The following is a 20776-nucleotide window of genomic DNA, read 5'->3' as shown; positions in this document are numbered from 1 at the left end:
CTAAAGGGGCCAGGAAGAAAATTACTGAGAACTTGCTCTATTTTTGTTGCCTCTGAAGAACCATTGTGTCATGTCTACTCCCAAATCATTCAGTGCCAGGGTCAAGAATTGAAACTGCAATCCCAACTCACTGCACGTTTGGGTGGCAAATGACTCAGTCTTGTAAAAAGAAGCTTATAAGATCTCCTACAACTGAAAAGGAGAAAATAATGGTCTAGTTTGCCGCCACATTTTGAGGACAGGCTATTCACCTGGGAGCCTAAGCACCTACCTCTTTCATCTTTGGCAGGTTATTTACCTCCATAATCCTCCTCTAAGATAAAGACATTTGTTTTATTTTTTAAGCCACTCTGAGCCAAGTACTGTCACCAGATTATCTCGTGCAGGACTGGGGAAGAAGCGTGCACCAAGCCACCCACATCCCTACCCAGACAGGAACAGAGTTGGAGGCAGGCAAGTGAGAATGACTTCAGAGTTTGACCTTCTGAGCTGGACTGTTAAGAAAACAAACAAGAAACTGTCCGATGCTACTACAGTTATTTCAGTACTTTTTTAGCAACTGGCAGGGCTCTCCTGTTTCCATGACAGCCTGTGAAATACGCATCTGTAATCATTATTATTTTAAGCCAATATAGTATTACCCGCATACGTGGGCAGACGCTGTAGTCTTTTCCCAACTGAGTAACTACCATCAACTCACATTATATCACGTCAAAATAGAAATTCCCAAGTTCTGCCCCGTGGGCTCTTTTCTGGCAGTCAATGGAAACACTGCCCATATAGATCACGCTGGCTCCTTTGGCTCCCTGCTGCTGCATTGCATTAGAGACAGCTAAAAATACCTTCGATCCATTCCTAATATTTTTTCCACATCTGCCGTTGCTGTAGTTACCAGAGAGCCTGCTATGCCAATCTGAATGGGGAGGGTAAGGCCGTTCACACAGCCATGAACGGCGAAGGAATAGTCCAGAAAGATGAGCTATTAAATGCACCCTGTAAATCCCTCTGGGTGCAGGCAGGATTTGCTGCTCCATGAGCAGCAGGGGCTCTTCCCAAACCAGCAGCCACTGCCCCTTTCGCTGTCCCCAAGAAAAACCTCTTTTGCTTGATACCCGACCCTGCTCCCACTGACTCCCCAGCTCTGCCCCAAGACTCTGATCCCTACTCCGCGTTAACAGGCAAACACTGGGGCCAAACCAAAACGTACTACGTGGCCAAGTGGAACAAAGGGGCCATCGATTTGTGTTTTTCATTTCAAAACAATTAAATGACACCCATCAAGGTGCTTGTGAGCCCTGCCTTAGTAACAGGGCAGCAAAGGCTGGCGTTCAGAGAGAATAAGTGGAGAAGGAAAACTTGGGGAACAAAACCAGCACTCTCCTCAGCAGTACCCCTTCACTCTAGTCTGCCTGAAGATTTGACATCTACAGAAATTGTAATTGTAACTGAACTTGGACATTATTGAGCCAAGTTTAAAAAAAAAAAAAACAAAACTCACTCTCCCAGAAGATTTTTCCCAGCTTTTCTTAAAAATAGTTCACAGTTTGCTTCCAGAGCTCACAGCAATGATAGGATAGGATATTACAGGGCAATGCTGACAGGCAGACAAACCTTTTTAAGGCCATACATGCTCACATTTCACATGTCATCAATCACCAAACATGGATTAAAGGAATGCAGACCTACTCTATTTCTGGTTGGCTTTTACTTTCCCAGAGAGATGCCATTGAGTAAGAACTAAAATGCTTAGAAACAGGTTCCTCACACCCACATTCCCAATCTCCTACTAGTGGGGCCTGGATGTACAGAAAGGGCACAGGAGTGCAAATGCAAGAAGAAATAAGCGCTAAAACTAAGCATCTTCTATGAGCAGCTAAAGACATACACACTCAGAAAGGCATACAGGAGCAGGCCTCAAGGCTATGCCAGGAAGGATTTTAAATGGAAATGGAAAGTAGAATATACAAGTCCCCAGCTTTCCCACAAGTAAAACTTACTCATGTGCTAAGTTCAATTTTCCATTTGCCATGGTAGTTTAGCATGCTATATTTTCTCCATCCATATTAACTCCTACAGCTCTGAAGAAGGCCCCAGGATTCAATGTCTATGAAGGACTAGGAAAATTCCTGCTCAGGCTGCAGCCTGGTTAGCTCGTGCGATCGTATCCGCTCACAGCTGAAGGTAGCACAGCCTGGATTACAGCCCCAGGCCACCCACAGCATCAGTGGGGAAGATACCCCCAGCAGAGGGGACCATTCTTCTGCGATCAGGGGCAGACTCCTTTAAGCAACATTTACATGGGCATAGCGGCATCAGAAAACATGTCCCCTGACAGTGTGGGCCTTCCAAAAATATTTTGCCTTCCCCTGCTAGCAAGAAGAACCTTTGAAAGCATTCAAATATTAAAAGATACTTAAATAATCTTAAGAAGTATCAGCAGCTTATTCCAGCAGCATGCTACAGACTTTCAGCCACTCTCCTTGCCTAACATAATTTATTCAATTGCTTATGTTATTTTCCGAGTTTTTAGAGCTATTTCTTAAAAAAAAAAAAAAAAGGTGTATTACACTATCCAGCAACGCTAACAAAAAGAGGATCAGATTATGCTTGAGTCTCCCTGGCATTTCCACCAAACCCTTTACAAAAGCCTTATCTATGACTCAGAAGAGGCTGTCTCTGCCAGAATTAGAAAACCCAATACTTTCCTTTCCTGCCTAGCAAGGAACCCTCAGCTGCGCAAAGCCAGATGAGGAACAAGCAGGGCTCATCTGCAAGGAGAGCCCTTGTGAGCAGACCGCCCCCTCCCCCAGCACAAACACAACTGCTGTTCAGGAAGGGGGCTGCTCTCTGCACCTCACTCGGGTGCTTTAATGCTAAGATGAAAACAGTTCGCTTGCCAGCCCAGGGGGCAAAGGGAGCCTTCTCCCGTTGTTGAACATCAGCCCTTCCATGACCCTGTGGAGCCAGCCCAGCATCAGAGGTCTCTGTCTACCCTGGTACAGCCTCTAGCCCTGAGTTGCAAAGCTCTGGAGAAAGCAGCCCCTTTCCCTCACAGCCTCAACAAGAGAATAAAAGAAGGTGCTGGAAACAGTCCAGCTGGGACTCACCGTTTCGGCTTCTTCCAGCTGCCGCAGGCACAGTCCTGATCTCCTTCACTTCTCCACTTGTGGACAGGCTGGATCCTAAAGCACTCTGTCACCAACCACTCCAAAACCACCTCCTGCAGCCCCAAAGCCACCCGCTCCCTCCCTCAGGAGCCGCTGCCCTGGGGCCCAGCCCCGTTCCAGGTGGGACTCGTTGAGGGGAACAGGTGGCTAATTAGGAGCAAGCCCGAGAGCAGGGCGTGGCCAGGTGCTGCCTCCTGCTCAGGGCTACAAAGAAGTCTTGTGTGGGTATGGCTCTCTGCTTCATGGTAGCTCCAAAAATGTCCTATCTTGAGGTGCTTTTGTCCTGCTGAAGGCGCAGTGATGTAGTCAGCTGAGATGGCCGGCAGAAAGGGGTTTCTTGACCAAGAAACAGGCTCAGGAAGCAGGTGGCTTCCTGAGGTAGTTGAGGCTGGTAGCTACCTGAAAGTGCAAGCAAGCCTACCTGGGTCTCTTACCGTGGTGTTTTTTCAGGCTTTCTGCTCAATGTAGCCATGGGATTTTGCACAAAGCTCAGCTGTGCAGCTGTTTCTGTGCAAGTGCACGCCCTGAACAACCCGGAGCTACCATTAAGGTTGGGCAGGTTTGCGCCATCTCCTCTGAATCTGGGCTAGGCTAAGGTTTAACTTTCCTTACTTTTTTTTTTAGCTGTCCTCTTTGGAGAAGAGTAACTACGAATTTTCTTGATAGTCCCCATAAATAAGCAGTTCTCGTCAGAGCCAGAGAGCATGACTTGCTGAGTACTGTTGCTTCCTCTTTTTTGCATTTGCTAGGTGTACAGGTTTGGTTTAAAAAAACAAAAGAAAATGAACCCTGACTGAGCCTAGGCTTGCTGTGGAAATGGCTAGCTGTCTTTTTTCAAAGGAGGCTGAAAAGCCTGGGCTTAGGTGCTTTGCTGAAACAGGACAGGGTGTTGATGCTGAATATCTTTGTGCTCCATTAATCTTCTTTGTGGAATGAAATATTCCAACTATAGCAAAATCCAGATGGGTTAGTGATGGTTAGGCAGGAAGGAAAAAAGGACTACCAGCAAGTGTGGGTGGAAACATGCTTAGTTATTTCTCGCAGTTGTTATATGAAGTAACTGCCTTTTTGTTAAAGGTTGCTGAGTTTAGTTGCGTGAAATGAGAAGTTATTCTGTAGAAGGCGAGGCTGTGGGTTATCGGCAGAAGAGCAGACTGCTTAGGCTACATCACATCTGAATGCTTTTGTGTCAGATACAAGCGCTCTGGGCCGTCGGGGAGAAAATCACAAGAAAATCACCAAGTACGAATTCTCTAAGGTGACGGAAAGTCAGTTTTATGAGAAAACTTCTTGATCGGGATCCTCCAGTCTCTTGCTTCGTTCCTCTTACCTAGTCAATTAATCTTACGGAGCCCAGCATAAATTTGTGTACTTCTTTAATAATAACATCAAGGTCAGCAAGAGTAACGACTGAATTTAACAAATGACACATGCAACAAACACAGGGAGTAAAACATCATTGCATAGCACTGGCTGAACTGACAAAACTTAAATTGACATCAAAACAGAAGGCTTGTTTTTTTTTTTTTCCTTTGCTGCATCAGGACCACGTTTAAGGCGATGTTACTGACTTGTTACCCTCAAACCTTGCCAGAGCTCTCAGAAAGACAACGTTCCCCTGCTTTCCCAAAGTAAACGGTGACAGAAGATGCCTTGACACACCAACGAGTAGAGAGAGAATTCTGAAGACCACTAAGGTTCACATGGGTGAATGCTTCAAAATACAGCCAGCAACAATTTGTAACTGTTTTAACCAAAAAAAACATCTGAATCCTTGTCAAATGCAACTGCTTAGTCCTTTGAGGCCACAGGACACACTGACAAAAAGTTTTGGATGAATTAAGAACAACAGGAGCAGTTGAAGTGACCTATTTAGAGCAAATGAAACATAACTGTTTGTTTAATGTCATCAGACATCTGGTTAGTGTTGTTTAGACCAATCCTATATATGAGCATGTGCAACTAGTAAACAGCGAGACCTGATGAAGTCTTTTGAAATTGCAGAGCAGATGTAGTGCCACTCAACTCCTTTTGATCTATAACGAATATTTACTTAAAAATTGGCTAGTGTGGATTGATAGCCTGTGTAATGTGTTTCTAGGAAAGTTCTACAGAGAGAGAATACATAGGGTACCATATGTCAGTATATAGTACACCAGCTAATTCAACCTCATTTCCATAGCATTAATTGTCAGTGGAAGCTGATTTAAATTCAGGCCCAAATTTTCACTCTCAGTTGCCTTAAGTTAGGTTTGGAAGTTAATCTTTAGGGACTGGCATTAAAAAGTATGGTTTTTATAAAAAAGCACTGGCAGTACTTTTGAGGATGCCGTTTTAGCAGGCAACGTAGGTTGATCCTAAATACAAGACCAGATACAAAGTCTGCCACTAAACATCTGCTCTATTTTTTCTGAGAATGTTAGTGAGGGTCTACCGAAACCAATTCACTGACAGTAGCGTGCTTCTGTGCCCAGATAATCGCTCCATTTGTAAGGCAGGAACAGTTGGTGTGTCTGTACCCGCTGCACTCTGGCCGTATCCTGCCCTGGATTGGTGTGCATAACACCTTGCCTATGGATCAAGGGCGTATATAGCTTAGAGTTCTAGTGCTCCAATTAATGCTATGTAAAATAGGTATTCGTCACTACAGGAAATATTTGTACATTTATAAAAAAAAAAAAAAAAGCAATACAACCATAAAGAAAAAAATACAACAAGCACAGCTTGATACAATAACATGCCATGAAATATCATTGGCTTTATAATAATTTACTACAACTTGAAAAATGTTCTTTTATCCACACTGGATAGGAAATGCTTCCATCTAACATATGGTAAGCATGCAACAACAATATGTACAACAAAAAATTTGGAGTTTGTTTTTTATTCATAAACTGGATGATTGCATAGAGGATATTCTTTTGTTTCTTTTGTACTGTTAGGGGTTTCCCCCCTTGATTTGGGGAACAGAATGAAAATTTGTATACGCATCTGCAACAAGTTAGCTTTAATCATGGAGTATACAATGCTTTTATTTTTTTCCCCAGCAGTAGGTTTAGATTTATTGGTTAATTGACTGACACACATACACAGACACACACACACACTCAATGCCATATTGTTGAAAACCAATTTCCTTTCCAAGCTTTTTTGAAATATTGAGGATCTGTTAAGAGAAATATCTATCGATCCCGTATTACACTATACCCAGTTTTTACACCTTTCACCATCATACCAAATCAACAACTATTTAACTAGATCCCATCCATCATAAGAGGGAGTCCAATCAAACTTGTGTCAGGGTGTTAAAAGTTTCCCAGTCCCACCTGACAATCACAAAGTCGTCTTGTTGAACTAACCACGGCCTGTAGCTGATACAATCTGACATAGTGAATATCAAAATTATTGTTTTTGCTCCTAATTGGGGACTGCTTTGTGCCGCCTGCAGACAAAACAGTGATATGGGCGAATTAATCAGCCTTTTTGCAGAACAGCCAGCCCTTGGCTGTAGAATGAGTCTTCAGGTCTGTTGTCATTGCTGTATTTATCTCATCTTGTAGATGATACATGGCTGTAATGGTGGGTGAGGTTGGTGAATGACAGTCAGACTGACTCCGAGTCTCACGGTAAGGGTTCATTCACAAAATTCCTTAGCAAAAGGACCCCAGGCCAAGTCTTCGCTGAGTCTTTAACTGGTCTGTTCTTTTTCCTTTTTGAGCTTTTTTTTTTCTTTTTCCTTTTTTTTTTTTTTTGCTAGAAAAGCTAGAATTAGTATTTCCAACAGCATTTACTTGGCAAAGCATTTCTTTATCTGGTAGAAAATTATGAGTATGAAAACTCTTAGATATTCATAGAACTGCAGCTACAAAGACGGTTTACCTTTTATGACTTCGTAATTTCCACAGAGAGTCATTTTGTGAGAACTGATCCTGACAGTAAACTAGGGAGCCAGAGGCTTGACGGAAGTGCCGAGTGATCTCACCTATTTCTAGCACTGTGTGTTGCAAAGGCAGGTGCTCAGAAAGTTTGCTATAGGTTAAAACGTGTGCATATGCAATATTGTGGAATACGATGGGGTCCCATAATGGTAAAGTGAGGAGAAAGCATGCAGAAATGCAGCCAGTGCATTTCTTGGAAGACTGATTCCCATCTTACATGTCCTGTGTGTGATTTTTGCCTTCGTCAACAACTGCTAATAAAAGTGATGCTGTTGAGAGTTGACAACAGTGAGTAAGCACACTGGCTTGTCTTCACTATGAGTTTGGAAGGCATCCACTACTTATTCAGGAAGGGAAAACAAAAAATAAATTTCCATGTGGAAATATTTTTAGGGCGAAAGAATGTAATTTACAGAAAAAACAGAAACGCATCAGTGGTAATCATTTCAAACTGACAATAACAAGGAGCCTAAGGAGACTGGATTTAAAGAAATCAATACACCTAACCACTTGTTCATCTTCAGAAACTTTCCTTTTAAAAAGGAAAACAGCATTAAATTACACTGCTGAACTCAGCAAAGCGATTAATTAGATGGACAAAACTTAGTCTCAACTAAATGCTAAACGCTTCTATCAACCACACCCTCCCTAGATTCCTTTTTATGAACTCTCAATTCAATTCAATTTTTATGAACTCTTCTGTCCCACTGGGAGCACTGAAGGCTGACCTGCTGCGAATTATTGCTTGTCCTCAGGGATGGGGTCAAAGCCTCGTGGGCATACTGATTGGTTTATTTTTCCATGTGATTCATTTTCCTAGTGGCACTCCATTTTCATTCACCTGCACTTCCACATACCAACATACTCAAATCCAGACACCAGAGACCTACCCATTCTCCTTCCTGGATCCTCCAAGATGACAATAATTTCCCTCCTCCAATGCATGGTCCATGGCAACAGCTGCTTGTCATCAGTTCTTTCTGGATTTAAAAGGGTTTCTACACTTGCAGACCTGCTGTTGCTATTATTTGCCCGGCAGCTGGCACGTGGGAGAGACGTGATTGGCTTTCTGTTGTACCTTGAGTCTTGTACCACGAAGTTTGTGCAATTGTCTCCAAGTAGCTAGCTGGGACGTCTGCTCCTGCAGAGTCTTTTATTGTCCTCCCTGGGGGGAACTGCCTTTCCTGAGAGTTACCCTAGTTATTCATTCATTTCTTCAGTTTCTCCTGGAATCACCATGGTAAGACACAGTGAAGTGGCAGGGACAAGAAGGGGAGAGAGCCTTGCTGAAACAGACTTAAGTTATTTGCCTTATTCTTGCAGTCTCTTGGCTTTTCTTGCTTCGATAGTTTGGTGGCACTGATGCACAAGGGATTAAAAAAAAAAGAAAATAGAAGGAGAAAGATGACTACTAAGTGGTTCGTTCTGTTGTCATCCATTTCAAAAATGGTCCGGCTTCCTCTAATCGCCCCTCCCCCCCACCCCCCCGCAAAGATGGATGTCATACAGTACTGCTGAAAAAGCCTCTCAAGCACTTCTGGGAGAGACGGGAGCAAGGCTGACCCCCTAGACAGCTGGGCGAGGCGGGGGCCGGGACGGAGGGGGGGCCCGGTTGGGAGGTGGGGCTTGGGGCGGCGGGGGGAGTGGCGGGAGCGTGGAGGATGGGGATGGGGTAGGGGGTGTGGGTGAGCTGGGCGGAGGGGGGGTGTAGATTGGGGCTGGGGGTGGGGGGTTGTAGATGGGTGCCAAGGGTGGAGATGATGGAGGGTAGGCGTTGTTGAGTGGATATTTAGGTGGGGCCTCTGCGTTCTTCACTCTGGTGAAATTGATGCAACGGCCCTAAAACAAAAGAGGAAAAAGTGGAAAAGCAAGGTTACTGACTGGGGAAACGACATCTTAGCTGAGATACCTTCCTGGCTGAGTGCATATCTGAGGTCACTTTTTATATTCCTGGGCATACCACTGTGTCCCCTCTTGTTCCCCGAGATGGACACTCTAAGCACAAGAGCTGTTTTAGCAACCAAGAGGTAAAAATTAAACACAGCTTTTGTAGTGAAGGAGGACGCAATCCTCTTGTGCTGTCTCCTCATTCCAGGAGCTTTATGCAGAGCATGAAGTACTTCAAGTCATACTGAAGTTGCAAGAGCTGTTCCTGTCCTTCAGTGCTGGCTTCTGACTCAGTGCAAGACCCATGGTCCCTGCCTCTACAGCTGCCTCTCCCCAGACCTCAGTCTTAAATTTCCAACAGAATGAAATCTGGACTTTGCACCTTTGGGGTCTCTCTCTCCTTCAAATATACAGCTTTTGCGTTCTATTTCTAATCATTTACCAACCAGGCAGGCAGGAAGATTCATTTCACTAAAACAGTTACTTGCTCAGAATTTTTCCTGAAATACTTCCATTCTTCATTGGGCTGTCTTGATATTCTAGTGCTCATGTGAAGCCAATAAACTGCTTTTCTTACTCTTCTGTGGGAATGGTGCTAAGCTACAGTTTGTTGTACATTTTTAAACAAAACCTTTGCCCCCTGAGCTGTTCCCTTTTTTTTCTCCTAACTTCCACCTGCAAAAGATCCCACTGTAAATACTCAAACGTCAGAATCAGCATTATTGTATTATGGATTCATTCTTTTAGATATGAAGTCATCCAAAAAGGCACTAGAGGATTTCTGAGTCCCTAGTTTGCTTTTGAATTTGTGAGCGTGAGCTTATTTTCTGTTTTCCTCATTCCTCTCCCAAAGTAAATGTTTTTCCTGGTGAAAACATGCCAAAAGGAGTGTGGAGCCCATGCAGACTGGAGTCCATCTGCTGGGGTAACAACATGAGTAGCTCTGAATCCTCTGCCCAGCTCTGCATCTTGTCCCTGCTGTACCCAGCCTATGGGCAAGTGCTCTGCAGAAGACAGACTCATAGTGAAGTGAGGCAGATGTTGGTACAAAGGCAGAGGGATGCTGGAGAAGGATTGGATGGGGACGAGAGGAGCTGGCGTGGAAGGGACTGACACATAAAGAGACACAGATGGCTCCTCTCCAAGGCCTCTGCCAATTATATCATCATGCTCTGTGGATACGAAGAAACATCTGTCTGAGCCTTAGCCTCTCAGCAGAGGAAAGTGGATTCCTTGCTGAAGCGATGAAGTACGCAGAGCAGCCCACAGCTGAGTGCAGGCTGTCATGTGCAAGCAAAGGTCACTTAAGGAAAACAAGGCATTCAGAGCGCCTTGAACCCTGACAGCATCACCTTGAGGCTGCTCTGAGTGCTGGACACCGTCCTCAGAACGGCTCAGCCCTGGTCTTCTGCCTGCAGGAAGAATCCTTGGCTTCAACTCAGGCTCTCCTTAACCAATGGATCTCTGGGACAGAGCAGAGACCCATATAACTGGCATCAATACACCTAGGGTAATGCCCCTCCTTGAGGATTAATGCCTCTCAGTTAATGCTTGTCCTTACAGCATGAGAATACATGGAGGGGGAAAGGGAGGAGAGGGTTAACCACTGCCCTGTACTGTCTGCTACCATTAGCATCTGTGCAGTGGGGTCATATTCTCCATCTTTTGCACGGGACAAAATGTTGACACACAGGGAAGTGCCGGATGGGCAATACCCTTGACCCGAGACACTACACTCCCTCTGCAGTATCCCAGCATCTCTGATGCTGGCCAACAAGGGGGCACCATATGATCAGGCAGAGAAAAGCCTGAAATAAGCACGCAGCCATCTCAGCTCAGAGTCCTTAGTTCTGTTTTCTCTTTGTAGGCTGGTGTCTGTGCTTTAACAGTGTTTTAATGCACTTTGCTGTGATTTTAAGTAAATAGGGTGAGATAGGCCTGCTGAGTGAGTGAAAGTCTGAATTCAAGATTAACCAATTTTACTCAGAAAAAAGCCCCATGAGAATGTTTTCCTTGTTCTAGTTCCATGTCTCCTGCAATGCAACTTTAGTAGCTTCAGACTATTACTTGCACTGGTTTTGTTTTCTTTATTTATGTTGAAAATAAAATAAACCCGAACAAAAAGCAGCAGTCCAGGAATCCCAGCCAGAGAATAAAAAGTTGCAATTGTTTTTGTGTGCAGAGATATTCTGTCCGGATGCTCCCGGGGGTGACGTTAAGGTGCCGCTGATCCAAATGGAACGGAACACTGCCCAAAGAGCGTTCAAGAGGATGCAGCGAGGCTCAGAAATCCTCGGGTTTGGGGCTGGGGCAGGGCTTGAGGACTAAAAGCCATGTAGCACTCCTGTTGATGCCCAAAGGGTGGCCCCAAATGATAAGATTCTGTGAAGAGTTTGACTTCGCTGGCAAAGACTTGACTTCTTGTTGATGAAAACTGGCTTGGATAAATCAGCAACGCCATTATCATAAGAGAGTGCTAGCAGCTCATACCGATATATAGCTGCACTGTGCTTTACACTAGTTTTTGTGGTCAGCTACCATCCAGTGATCCTGTGTCCAAGAACTATTACTCATATCCATGACTAATGACAACTCGTCACCAGTACTAGGGCTGCTTTGAAATCAGAGAGCTCTTTGCTCAAATGTCTCCACTATCCTTGATAACCATGGTTTAACACAGACTTGTTGGACATGCCTTCTGGCTTGAATGAGAGTCAGACTGGAGCTCTGAGTGTGAGCCGGTCAGATGCAAGCCAGAGAGCAGACAGCATGGGGAGTGCAGACATGAAAGCCAGACTCAACCCTGAACTAGCACAGCATGTAGCTGTCCTCCTTAGACACCCCTTCCTCATTCCCATATGCATTACACTGGTCATACTTTAGTGTTCAATCCTTCTTCCCCTTAAAACAGGATGAAGAGTGGGCCTTTATCTCAGCTCTAGCACACAATTTCCCACCTCCTATTTCCTTTCTTGCCTGGGTCAGCTGCTCTGTGGTGAATTGACTGGGACCTGTTAGGCTACACTTTCTTCTACTGTGCAAGGGGTAATTCTGCAGGGTATCCAACATGTGTGAAGGGCATATACACAGTTCAGGATTCTTCCTCATTTCATGTGAACTGAAAGACCAAGGGAATTCTTCTCGTGTTTCACTGCTTGACGTTTCCCTCACCCATGCAGCTGCGGGGACAATGCCAGATAGGAGTTTTCAATCCAGAATGGACTTTGGCAGCTACGTTGCCTCACAGGAGATGGAGAAGCCAACATCTCTGAGGGAAGGGACTGTCAGACTGAATGACAAGGAGAAATCCAGGAAAAAAATTACTATGCTATTGCACAGGAGAGACAGAAAATGTTTTAGTAGTGCTCTGGGTACGAATGCAAAGCAGACCTGCAGGGAAGAGAACTACTTTAACAAAAAAACTGGATACTAAACACGGATTTCATCTTGCATCTAGCAATCTGATAACAGATACAGAGCTACAGAGGTTGCGCTAGCCAGATTGTGACCACAAACAAGTAATCCTAGAGCACCGGAAGATCCAGCTTTCTCTGAACTGCATGGCAAGAGATGTGTTTTCCCACCTGCAGTTACCAGAAGGGGGCCCTGATTCACAGCTGGGCTTTGTACCATATAATTGCAATAGAAAAACAAAACATCAGCAGCATTGGCCTACTCCTCAGTTCAGTGCTGTTTTATCTGGAAAACTGTCTGGATGAAGATCAAGTTGGCTGGCCAATCACCTATCCATTCAAGTTTTTACAAGGCTCTCCATTGCCAGCATAGTTCAGTGCATCCCACAGAAAAAATTTGATGTGAGCAGTTGTATACCCTCTAAGGATCTAGGCATAAATGTCTTGTTCAGCCTTGGGGAGCTGGATGCATAACCAGCACGGGTATCTGAGGTACTACCGGTAAGAGGAGTGCAGAATCTCTCTACAGTCAACGGAAACATATGGACCTTTGCATGACTCACATTTTAGGAGGGACTGAATGGCCACCTGCTAGGAGCTCCTCTTGGCTATCTGCCTAGGTTTCTCACCTCATTTAGATGTCTAAATTTAGATGGGGTAGATATGGGAGATGGTGGCAAAATCTCCAGCAGGCATTTCCCCTAAGTGCTACTTTGGAGTCTTAAACAGAAGTTGCCTTTTATCTCAGGAGAAAAATCTGTTTAACTAGAATATAACACAGCTTTGAGAATAAGAGGAGCCAATTCCATCAGCCTTTTTAGCATGGAGAAAGTAGTTGGGAGATACAGAATGTATGAACGTTGGGAACAGACTGAATATTAAAGGGTTGCTGCACCGAATGCCTTGGCTAGGTTTTATTTCCCTTTTCTGCAGCCTCAACGCTTCAGGGGAGAGTGTCACAGCTGTGCCTCAGAAGAGACAATTGAAGCAATATGGACACGTTACTAGATGTGAAGTTTAGTGGAATCAGCAAATTCACTCTTGCATTTTCTGTTGTTTTTTAGAGAATACTGCTCGCAGGCACAGGCCTAATGAATTCTGCTTGGAGTGGCCTTGCTCTTTCACCTTCTACAGCTAATTGTTTTGGGGATGAAGGCAGGCAGCACTGCCTCTAAAACAGCAAAGCGCTCAACCTTAGGAGGTTCACCTCCTCTGACCATGGCTCTTGCCCTGTGAATGCTCTGCACACACATTGCCGTGGGGTTGCACACTTGATCCAAGCTTTTCCCTTTGTGCTTTACATCTGGCTGAGAGAGGAGGGCTGCCAGGGCTGAAAGAAAAGGGTGGGATCTGGGGTGAGGGGGATGTTAGTCTACTGCAGTTGTAGCTCAGGGTGGTGGTTGCTGTGCATTCATGAGAACAAGCTATAGCATTTGTGTCTTGGACAGAAACCTGGCAAGCAGAGGTGCATAGAGCAGCAGATGCTCCAGCCAAGCTGGGGCACTTCCTAGGAACTCCACAGCCTTGTCTGAGCCACTTCTCCACTCCTCATGTCTCTCTGTTTTCAGCTAAGATTGTAAACTAGCTGGGAGAGGGACTATCATTTAGAGCACGGTGCACAATGACCTGCTCAGATCTCCACCTGCACAGACCCACTGAATGCAATTTGGCACACTGAATCCAGCCGAGCGGAAGACGAACCTTTCTCCTGAGACACTGCAGTGTTTCTTTCTTCTCTAACCAGCTAACTATCTGGCCCCCACCAGTGCAGGGCTCAAAATTGGAGAAAGCTTTTTTCTTGTTTCACTCCAGCCCTGCTCTTTGTGATTCCAGCTGTTTAGGGAGAGGCTCACATAGTGCACAGCAGAAAGGTAGTATAGGAATGGGAATTCAGTCCCAGAGCCGTGGCATGCCCTCCATAGTACTGAAAAGATATCTCTTTAACAGAGGAAGACTGAGCACTTTTTTCTGAAGTGAAGATGAAAAATGTTTCTGTTTCTCTTGGTTTCCTATCAAGCTGGAATTAATACCTGGAAAAATATCAAGATTTTAAAATCATAAAACACTGGGACTATCTTCTGAGCTCCTGGGTTTAAAGAGAGGCACTGGAAAAGACATGATCCTTAATGTTATTTTGTAAGTCTTATTAATAATTCAGACTTTCCATAAACAATAATCTGTTTTACCCTACTGTTATGAGAGAGAGAAAGAAAAAGAAATGAATAAATGAAGAAAATAGAAAAGAAAGAGAGAAGAGAAGAGAAGAGAAGAGAAGAGAAGAGAAGAGAAGAGAAGAGAAGAGAAGAGAAGAGAAGAGAAATTTAAAGATAAAATTTTGATTTTGTCCCTGATTCTGAATCAAGCACAAAAACTTGCTGGAGCTACTGGCCAAATGAGTAACAGGCAGACATTAAATATATGCAAGAGTTACTGCTAGTCTCTGGAAAGAGATGATGTACTGAACTGCAGCTACTTGAAAAACAAAGAAAGCATATATATGGATGAAAGAAACTAACGCTAAATTTCGTAGGCCATACCCTCCCTACCAAAGATTCCTGGTGCTTGATTTGAACTCAGCCCAGGCATAAAACTTCCACAAACATCTGTGAGGGTGATGAGTGGGGAGAGAACGAAGACTACAAAGCAGAGAGTGGCAGTGGATCTGACAGCAGCTCTGAGCCCCACAGGGAGAGGAGGGCAGTAAACTGGCAGTTTGCCTCCCCACAGCCTACAAGAGCCAAACAGCACAGAGAACTCATGCTGCCTCTCCTGTGGCTATAGAGAAAAATAGCCTGTAGCCAAAGCGCTGTGGATGCCCTCTTGTGAAAAAGGTCTTTGCATAGGGCACTTTACAAAATGTCTCTCCAAAAAGCCACTCTTTCGCGCTGGGATGACGTGATACTGGGAATAGACCAGGGCAGGAATAATCAATATCTGCTTTCCATCACCGTTTTATCATTTGGGGAAAGCAAGGATCAGGGCGCTCTTGGGTTCTAGGGGGTTTTGCTGCCCTGAAACCCTCTGTCAAGATAAACCTCAAAATCCCAGACAGCTTCTGGCATGTGATGGGATTCTGAGAGCTTAAAATAGCCCTGCTTTCACGACCCAAACTGGTGGTGTGCTGCCTTTCAAATCACACAAGGGTGTCTGGAGACAGTTTTACGAAACTGTTAACTAGCTCCTGGGCTTTGTTAGCCAGCCTCTGTGAGTGAGATCAGTCTGTGTTGTGCAGGCTTGGTAATGCCAGGAAAACAATGCTTCCTGCAGCAAGCACAGTAATTACACAGCTACCTCTCTATCTGTTAGTCACCAAACAACTATTAAAACTGTCTCATTTTGTGATAAAACGTGACCGCAAAAAACCCATTCTCATCTGTCTCTTGTTACTAAATACAAAGCCTTGAACTCAGTGTTGCTTATGAAACCTACCGTTCCCAAGACATTCCAGCCACCTTGCTCATTCAATAAATGATAAATTGGATGCTTGATCTATTTTCTCCCAAAATGAAGACTTCCACTATTGGATCATGACTACAAAAGGGTTCTAATAAGTTGGTCTTCTATTGTAGAGGCAACACTGAAAACTATCAACTATTATGGTTTAATTTAAAAGACCTTGTGAAAAGTATTGCAGAGTGCTGAAGTCTGGAGCAAGAGCCAGAATTTTCAGTCGGGTAGCAGTACCACATGACACACTAGATTTAACTTTCTAACACCATGGAAAGAGTGGTAAAACATGGCATTTCCTTCTGAAAATAATAAGGGGGTGGAATTTACCCCACATGAGAATGATAAGCACATTTGCAAAAGTAGTGATAAGTGATCTTATGCATGACTGGTGAGCTCCAGTTAGATCAGAGGCAGTTTCCTACACTGCAGATAAGCATCCTGTCCAAATTCAGGAGGAAACACAGAAAAAAAAACTCTCTAACTTTCTTTGATGCCTTACATGCGGTTTGGTCTTTTCAGATGTTAAGGCAATGGTTTTTATTTATATTTATATTATTCTTTTCAAGCAATATGTATTCCTACAAATTGAAGAAGAAAATCCTTTAAACTCAATAAAGTGATGCAGTTTTCTCAGCTCTTTCACAGAATTTGAAATAAGAAAGAGTTATAACAGCTCAGTCACACTGGCTTATGACTAACGCACAGACATACATACATATATAGCACCATGTATCTGAGGGCCCCACAGTACAAAGAGCGGTTCTGCCAATTCAACCTCCAGTTGAAATCTTACTCATAGGCTTACTCATAATTTCTGGCCTGTGATTAGCTTTTCAGACCTACCACAATCCAGATAATACCCATTGCTCTGCCAGTCTCTGGTGCTTGGTATCTCCAGCTACATTGTGCAGGACTGAACCAGCTGGGAACCTACTGAAAAGAAAACATTCAAGGCAAACTCCTACAAAAAGTGAAACAAGATGATACAGGCTTCTACCTTGCCAAATTGAAGCGTGGGAATGAGCTTAATATCCTCATCTTCAGCTTGTGCCAGAGAGTTTGGGAGCGTGGCTCTTTCAGTGATGAGTGGGCATTTGTATGTCAGCAAATAAGGCCTGATTGCTTTTGCAGGAGCTTTTGCTTTTTTGGCTTATTTTACACTGTGGGACGGGTGTCATTTCCAGGAAGATCTGGTCATTCTTCCCATTGTCTTTCTGGAAAGAGGTAGCTAGTCTTGGAGAAAGGCTGAGTGACACATCAAAGACACTCTCACACAGGACTGTAATCTTTCATCTAAAGTTTGAATAACAAAGTCTACTGGGTATGAGGAAAAGAGACAAAAATTCAAATGAAAAATGAAACACGTTCCTTTGGCAATAGTAATTGGAACAATTAATCAAGGGTAACGGTAAATATCCCTCTGGGAGACAGAAAGAGCCTGCAGGATCTACTCTTCCAGAAAGCAGTGACTCCGGGATGATCTCTTTGGGTGCAATTTGCCTTTGGGCAGAGAAGCCAGGGCATGGTTCAGGACAGGATCTTCTGCTATGCGAATGGGAGAGCAACACAATCCCATGGCTGTTCTCATGTTTTGTCACCCAGGAAAACTGCTCTGTGCAGGGCAGTGCTAATGGCTCAGGGAAACAGAAATTATTGTCCACTTTGCTTCCTATCAGTATTCAGCGAGAAATCACTGCCATCCCTGCAATCCCATTTGCAGGATTTGGCTTGGTTTCCTAAGTAGATCTCTGCATGTCGATGTTAAAGGTATAACCTCGTAATTCTGTCCAGGAGAAGTTTTGCCCTAGATCAGTAGATGACTGGGATGCTCTACTTTATGAGCTGGCTACTCTCTCCACTTCAGAAACAGAGGTCCGGCACTTAAAGAGCACAAGGCCACGCCTGTGCTTTGTTTTTACAGTAATGCGCAGTCTGCTTTGCAGTAGCCCTGCAAGCAGATGAGCAGATCATCAGGCTTTTGGCTTCAGAGCTGTTAGTTCCAGGAAAAAGAGCTAATGTTTAGGTTAATTTTTCCATGGCTATTAATGGAAAACCCCACTGCAGTAATATGTGCAGAAAGGTTACAATTTTGTTCTCAAGCTCTGCAGCCTATCAGCAGAAACCTGTTAGCTTAGGCTCAACAGAGAGTTGAACAATAGCTTCTTATTAGTATCGGTGCGCTTCTGAGTCTGCAGAAGGAGGAGTAGCAGGCAGGAGTGTACATGTGTATGTGGCGACTTGGAGTCCCTGTGGCTGGTTTTATTCTCCGGTCTGAATAGGGAATGTGGTCTAGTGTTTAAAGCAGGGGAATTTTAAATCATATCTCCTGGTTTCTGTTTTGAGTTTTGGGAAGAGGTGGGTTCTTCATAGTTTCTATTCATGATGCTGTGAAAGAACATGGTGTGCAATCAGACAATTACCTTAAATCTGAATTCCCTCATCTCTAAAATAGACTCCAAATTCAAAATAAGAAAGGACCCCAGGGGACTTTGAAGGGGAATATGTTCTGCTCCTGTGCTTTGTGATATTCACAGTGAACTAATAATGCCTAGCCTGCCCCATATTACCATTCTTCTTGGCTACTATGGACTGAACTAGACTTCATGACTTTCAGTGGGAAACACTGGAGGTTTGTGTGGCAGAATTTGAATCCAATTATGAACAAATACTTACAGCTTTTGGGACGTTTTGATTGGATTTGTGCATTCCAAGTAAAGGCTAACTGCTACATTCCTTCTGTGTTTTTTGATATAGCTCTAATAATGCGTCCTCAAGTCAAAAACAGTATTTCTGTGCGCCAGCGATTCTTAACGGGCTTTACAGTTCCTCATGAACCTGCAAACAGCTGAGTTTATTGCAAGTGCATAGCGGCTGACAACCAGTCACTGGTGATTAACATTGAAATAAATTGTGCACTTGTGTTCCTCGTGGTCCATAAGCCACTGGCAATATGAGGTAAGACACAGGCGGTTGTTTTACCACGTATAGGTGCCCACTGCTTCTAAGGATGTACGGGGCTGGGGTCCTTCATTATTGGTATGGTCCTTCACTCCTCTTTGAAAGAGACTGGGCTTTGCTTATCCTCTTGCCTTGGACAAGGGGTGGCGCGCACAGCGCAGTACCTGGAGGCTTCATTGAGCAGTTGATTATAGCAGAGGTAATGCGGAGAACTGAAGCCCTGGCAGCAGAATAGCATTATATAAAGCAGCGCAAGGCTAGCTGGAATTACACTAACCATCCACACAGGATGATCGCTGCCCTGCCATGCACCACATGGTCTCTCTTTACGGCTCTTCTGAAATACCACATAGATGTTCGGATTTTATATGTACATTAACAAAAATAACTGCAGGACCCTGCACTCATTAGGCATTACGCATGTGTACAATGTTAGGGACAGCTGACCAGAGAGGTCTGGCTCTGTCTGACATCCCTGATGTTACATTTCAACCGGCCTGTTGCATGACAAACTGATACGATGTGAGCCACTCTGCTGACATTCCCACTCCTAGATCTGCTGTGCCTTCGTCCTCATAACTTTCATCCTAACTCTTCAATCTGACACTATTCGCTTTTCTGTCTAGGATCCTGCAGGCACCACTTGCTTTCACATCCAGGATGCAGGACTGACCAGGGAAAACCTGGGATTGAATCAAGCTGTAGTTTAAGGCATCCTTTTCTGTGCCTTGGAGTACACATAAAGCATTTGCCATTGGTGCTTTTGTTTCTGGGGGCCTTTGAGTGCCTAACAAGTCCCTGAGCACCCTTTCATTTCAGACATAAGACTTAGGGTTCCCCTCACAAGTTCTCAATGCAGCTGGCCCAGATACAGTCCAAAGTTTTCAGCTGTAGCTGCTGCTTATTTTTAGGAATTTATCGCAATCCCACAGGAAACAATGACCTCACTTTCCCATAAGGATAAGGAGCGTAAGCCCGGCCCTCTGGTAGAAGCTGCACCAGGGAGAAAGTACAAATGTAACATCAAAATGCACTCAGCAAGGAACACACATGGGAGCGCTGTGTTTTCTAGACATGTGTCACAAGGTGACTCTCTCTGCATCAAATTCCTACCCTTCCTGTGAGGACAGTTTCACTTTCTATGATTTTACTTTTGTTCTAAGACCTTAAACACCTACTGAACAAACCTGCAATATCTTCTGTGACAAAATACATGCCCAGACACTTCTGTACATCTGTATTTCAGTCTCCTGGTGCCTCAATTCTACCCCTGTAGCATAGGAATGTTATCACTGTGCTGTTTCAGTAAGGGTTTTATTCCAGTTGGTATTTCATTCACTAAGTGGCTGCAGAACTACTCACTCCACTCAGAGGAAAGGCTGTTTCATTGGCTTGTTTTGCCTTCTGCTCTTTGAAACAAATTAGGAACCTCTGTTGTTTCTCAGCTCGTTGTATGGGAAGGCTGCCCCTTCCACAAGCATACACACACACAAGTGGCATACACTCAGCTCTGGCTGGGAGATTCAACTGCTGCTTCTCTGGAAGCTGCATGAGAGATGTGCTGAGGAAAGAACAAACTAGCAAGAAAAACTGCCCCTTGCAATTAAGGGAAGATTTGAAATACGTTTACAGCTATTCCAAAGATACTCTTAGGTAGCTGGTGTTGTAGGTCCACTGTTTAGCATGCAGATAAATTAGTATTGCTGCACTGTCTCAGTTTCTCACAATATCTGTCCATACTTACTCTTGCCCTTTGCCTCAAATAAGGCTGAAATTCTCTTTTCGTTTTGCATCTGCACAGCACCTAGCACAGTGGGTTTGAAGTTGATGCCTAGAACATATGACTACACCACCATAATGAAGAAGGGGCAAGCTCCCGGGCTATGTGACAGCACTCTCCCTCCCTCTCTTTAGTTTAGATTTCATCTCCTTCCATTTCAGCACTGTGGGGGGAGTGAGAGAT

General features: G+C 44.3%; 1 protein-coding gene across 4 annotated transcripts in view; it reads right to left on the bottom strand.

The window, feature by feature from the left end:
- Positions 1-4526: 4526 nt before the first annotated feature.
- ANTXR1 (ANTXR cell adhesion molecule 1) overlaps positions 4527-20776 on the bottom strand; it is a 116910-nt gene continuing 100660 nt past the window's right edge. For 3 of the 4 annotated variants that reach the window (XM_068920693.1, XM_068920695.1, XM_068920692.1), the window contains one exon: positions 4527-8944. In XM_068920693.1, coding sequence (XP_068776794.1) covers positions 8672-8944 — 273 coding nt within the window. In that variant the 3' untranslated portion in view covers positions 4527-8671. The other variant, XM_009669382.2, reaches the window with a different exon arrangement.

The sequence above is a fragment of the Struthio camelus genome, chromosome 27, assembly GCF_040807025.1.
Source record: "Struthio camelus isolate bStrCam1 chromosome 27, bStrCam1.hap1, whole genome shotgun sequence".
Lineage (NCBI taxonomy): Eukaryota > Metazoa > Chordata > Aves > Struthioniformes > Struthionidae > Struthio > Struthio camelus.
Note: the sequence above shows the minus strand (reverse complement) of the source record. Positions and strands in the feature narration are given on the sequence as shown.